The following is a 5,019-nucleotide window of genomic DNA, read 5'->3' as shown; positions in this document are numbered from 1 at the left end:
GACTCAATAATGTGATTAAAACATGTTTTTTCAAACACGTTTGTATTTACACAGTTTTACACAGTTTTCTTATTTTTATTTAGATTTATGAGACGTTTCCACTGTTTTCCTTCCTCACTTTAAGTCTTTAAATCCACTAAAATGGGTGTTTTTCTAATGAAGTTTGGTTTCATGTTTAAACATGTTACAGAAACATCAAATATTATTATAATTAACCTGTATTTTTTTATTAATTTTGCCTTTTTTCATCTGCTTTTAATATTTTCTCGTGACGTTTTCACCTAATTTCTGATCTCTCTGTCATATTAATTGGGTTAAATTAGGTTTTTATAGATTTTTAAAGCAGAATCATGATAAAAAAAAATGTGTAAAAGTAGTTGTGGCGGTTTCTAACCTTGTAAAATTCATTTATGTGAAATGAAACGCGCTAAAACGCCGCGTCGTGTCCGAATAAAGGCGTCAGAAACGGGACCCAGCGGACTCCTCCTCCTCCTCCTCCTCCTCCTCCTCCTCCTCTTCTTCTACGGTCTGGCCTGCTCCATCTGCTGGTGCTGACTCCTTATTGCGAAGCGGCTCACGTGCACCGGGATGGGGACCACTATTTTGGGGTTCCGGGACGGCTCCCCGGACTTGTTGTTGACGTTCCCGGCTTTTACGCGTTTCCACTTCGCGCGCCGGTTCTGGAACCAGATCTTCACCTGCACCTCGCTCAGCTTCAGCGCATGCGCGATCTGCGAGCGCTCGGTCAGGGACAGGTACTTCTTGCAGTGGAACTCCTTCTCCAGCTCCAGCAGCTGCTCGCTGGTGAACGCGGTCCGCCGCCGCCGGTTCTTCCCGGAGCCTCCGCCGCCGCCGCCGCCGGAGCCTCCACCGCTCCCGGAGCCGCCGCCGCCCCCGGAGGAGCCGTGCATGTCCGGGCCTCCGCCGTCCCCGTCCTCCTTGTGACACATGGAGGTGAGGTTGTCATCCGAGCTGTAGTCCAAGTCACTGTCCATGGAGAAGCTCTCATCCTTCCGCCCGCACTCCTCCTCCTTATTACAGTCCTCTTTACTGAGGCCTCTGCCTGAGAAAACAACACACACACACGGTATTAAATCATCATTATGATTATTATTAAGATTAAAACACATCCACAGAGTTCAAACGCGTCCTCCTGCGATAAAACACAACGTTTTTAATGAGAAACATCAAATAAAAGTGTCTTAAATGTCTCCTGAGAATCTGATTCATCGCGTTTCTGAGTGAGAAAACACGAAAGACTTTATTATAATCACCATCAGCGTGTCTGTCCCCGTGCACCGTGACTGCAGGAGCACCAAACACTTCATTATTATTAACTAAAATACAAAACACACACACTTTAAAGGCGAACATGTGACATAAATGTGACTTTAATCAGATTTAGATGTAAAAAACGAGGAGAAATTAAGTGTTTCTACTTGTATTTTGACGGTAAATGGTTGTTAATTGAAGCTGACACATGGGAGTGAATTAAAGTGTGTGTGTGGGGTGTGTGTGTGTGTGGGGGGGGGGGGGGGTCGTGTCAATATCCATCATCAGATCAGTGTGTGGATCACGCGCTCTGCAGGGATTTTTTATTTTTCACGCGTAATTACGCACGAGCGGAGGCCGCGGCCGCAGCGCGTCTGTGCGCGTGTGAAACGTCAGGTTCAATCAGGAAAATCATATTTAATAAAGTCTTTTTTTATGTAAATCAGGTGCAATAAATTAACGTGATGGTTTAATAAAACACCGGGAGTTTGTTTGAGTCTTTTCCACACGTTGGTTTAGAGGAGACTGAGCGAACTCGAGGCCTCAGGTTGATTTAGTTTCCTCTAAATAAATAAAACCTGCAGAGTTTAATTTATTTTTCTCTGAAATTAATTTAAAACACAAAGAATTAAAACAATTTGGACTTTTTAGTTTCGTGAAAACCCGCAGAGAATCAAATCTTTCATCTTTGAACAACATTCGTGTTTTTTCCTCTTGGATCCACTTTTTTAATTCTACAAATAAAAAACGTTTCGCTTCAAAATAAAACATTAAACGTTGTAAATGTTCCCGGAGCTGCAGGTTTCCTCTGAAACACTGAAGCTCCGGGAACAACATTCCTGAGCCGGACTCTGAGCGCTGTTTTCGGGCTGGACCCTGGGAGTCCCCGGCCTACCTGTGGCTGTCTGCAGCGCCGTGTCCGTGTCGTGGAAAGCCTGCAGCGCCGCGGACTCTTTCCCCGGCAGGAAGCTCTTCCCGTCCTCCGCGTCCAGCCGCAGCTCCTGGCTCTTGTCGAAGACCGCGTGCAGCGCCTGAGAGCCGAACTTCCGCGCCGCCTCCTGGTGCTGCTGGGACGGGGAGAAGCCGCCGGGCAGCGACGCCATGAGCGTGGAGGTGAGCGCCATGCCCTGCGTCAGGCCCTGCGCCAGGCTGGAGCAGAAGCCGCTCTGCAGGCTCGGCATCTGCGGGTGCGGGTGGTGTCCGGCGGGGAGCGCCTGCTGCAGGGACGGCGGCGGCGGAGGCGGCGGCTGCAGCACCACCGACCGGTACGGCATGAACATCGGGTACCCGGTGTACACGAAGTGTCCCGGGCTGGGCTGCGGGGGCCCCCCGATCAGAGAGTCAATGCTGAAGGCGGTGGTGCTTCCGAGTGGCCGCTGCATCACCATGAAGGACGGGCTGAAGGCTGCGCTCATATGAACGGCCGCGGCGGCGCTGGGCAGACCGGAGAGGAGGCGCGGAGGGCGGCGGAGAGGGGACCGCAGTCTCCCGCTGGACGGACCCGGAGTTCACTGCAGCGATAATCCAAGTAGACCAAACCATTCCATCGGTGCAGTAACAGAGACACGGAGGACACGACTGGGCTGCTTCTTCTTCTGTGGTTATCACTCAACACTCATCAGTATCCGCGCGCTGCCGCTCCGTGCGCACTTTGGAGAGGCTCCACTTCAACTTCACTTCCCCGGACACCGGTCCCTCAGCCGCGCACTCCTGAGCCTCTCTGTCCCGCTGGCACACACCCCGTGCCTCTGAGTGTGTGTGTGTGTGTGTGTGTGTGTGTCTGTATATATATTTATATATATATTTTTATATATGTGTGTGTGTGTGTGTGTCCGCTGTGTGTTTCCTGCCCCGCGCGCGTCCGGAGATGTTTTGGATTCAAATTGCGCTCCCCTCTGTTTAATTGCGCTGCCTCCTCCGCTCGAGCCCCGCCCCCTCGCCTCTCCCTGGGCCCTGATTGGCCCCTCTGAGATGATGTGACGTGTCAGCCCTTTGGTCTCCTGGATGAGAGCCAATTACACAAATTGGGACCACGGGCCATTTAAGAATGAGAAAACACATCATCGTAAATAATAAGCCGAATATATTCAGTAAATAATCACTCTGTGTGTGTGTGTGTGTGTGTCCCTGTGTGTGTCTGTGTGTGTGAGATCCATGGTGTGTGTGTGTGTGTGTGTGTGTGTGTGTGTGTGTGTGTGTGTGAGATCCATGTTCAACAACAAAAGAGGAGCTCTCCAGCGTTTTATTGTGATAATCGTCCCTGAACTTCTGGAGTCCAGTCTCTTGTTTTGCAGTTCAGTCGATGTTGATTCTGCGTAAATAACTTTATTTCTTTATTATTATTAATCACAACAGTTTTAATTTTGCTGGCTTGGAGAGAATCAACTCTGCGTCTTCAACACCTTAAAGACATTTATTCATTTTGAAGAGTGTGCAGCTGAAGTTTGCCTGGTTTGAATCTTTGCGTTCATCGTTTATTTAAAGCTTGAATGTTGAGAATGAGCAGAACGGCGCCGACTAGTGTCTCAAGATCGTCGTCACAACAAAAAAAAATAACTCCAGCAGTCGGGTTTCGCTGTTCGTCGTCGTCCAGTGAGCGATGAATCAAGATAACGACTCATTTCCACTAATCAGTTAATTTGCCAACAGTATTTAATGTCAGCCGTTAAAGATGAAAGTGATGTTAGCATCCAGGAGCAGCGTAGCCATGTGGGCGTGCGTTTGAATGGCGTTCCTCTCCTTTCTCTCAGTCCATGGAGTGAATGCTCGGCCTATAGTGACTCTGGTTGTTGCCCGTCTCCGCTCACTCAGCTGCTGGGACAAAGAACGCCCCCTTCACTGAGGCTCCCAAGCAGCTGCACGATTGGCTAACTCCATTTCATACAGTAGCTGCACCCAACAACAGACAACCCTGGCAACCAGCAAAGCCCAACGCTATTGGCTGCTGCCATGGAAACACAACAGGACAGGAAGTCAAACATTTACAATATTCATTCAGACTAAATATAGTTTTTACTTTGATTCTGTTTCCCTCAAAACGCAAGTGGGGGGATTATTATTGAAAATATAGCTTTAAATAAAGATTCTACAGATTCGACCTTTAATCTGACGTCATCCTCTCTGACGCACGCACCTGCAGCGCGATGACTCGCAGAGGTCCCTTCACACCCAGGTGTTAACGATTCTCTCCATTTATTCTCTTTAGTTCGTCTAAATCCACGCTGATCAGTCCTGTGACTTAATTTTTAGAGCCTCAACTTTATTCTGCAGAGAGTAAAACGTTTTCTACACGTTTGAGGACCACTGGCGTGCACAGGGGGAGGGGGGCAGTGTTAGAGTGTCCTCTAGGAGCATAAACGTGTGCTGAAGGGTCCTCTAGGAGGATAAACGTGTGTTAAAGTGCCCCTCTAGGAGCATAAACGTGTGCTAAAGTAGGAGGATAAACGTGTGTTAAAGTGTCCTCTAGGAGCATAAACGTGTGTTAAAGTGCCCCTCTAGGAGCATAAACGTGTGTTAAAGTGTCCTCTAGGAGCATAAGCGTGTGCTAAAGTGTCCTCTAGGAGCATAAACGTGTGTTAAAGTGTCCTCTAGGAGCATAAACGTGTGTTAAAGTGTCCTCTAGGAGCATAAACGTGTGCTAAAGTGTCCTCTAGGAGCATAAACGTGTGTTAAAGTGTCCTCTAGGAGCATAAACGTGTGTTAAAGTGCCCCTCTAGGAGCATAAACGTGTGTTAAAGTGTCCTCTAG

At 48.5% G+C, this 5,019-nt stretch overlaps 1 protein-coding gene across 1 annotated transcript; it reads right to left on the bottom strand.

Annotated features, from left to right (window-relative positions):
• Positions 1 to 521: 521 nt before the first annotated feature.
• Positions 522 to 2,687, bottom strand: gbx2 (gastrulation brain homeobox 2; the record flags this gene model as incomplete). Its single annotated transcript, XM_083937771.1, has 2 exons — positions 522 to 1,063; positions 2,168 to 2,687. 2 exons carry the CDS (start codon positions 2,685 to 2,687, stop codon positions 522 to 524), a joined length of 1,062 nt encoding a protein of 353 aa, XP_083793897.1.
• Positions 2,688 to 5,019: the final 2,332 nt, after the last annotated feature.

This window comes from Echiichthys vipera (assembly GCF_963691815.1).
Source record: "Echiichthys vipera genome assembly, chromosome: 23".
In the NCBI taxonomy this organism is placed as follows: Eukaryota; Metazoa; Chordata; class Actinopteri; order Perciformes; family Trachinidae; genus Echiichthys; species Echiichthys vipera.
This window is presented reverse-complemented; position numbering and strand designations above follow the sequence as displayed.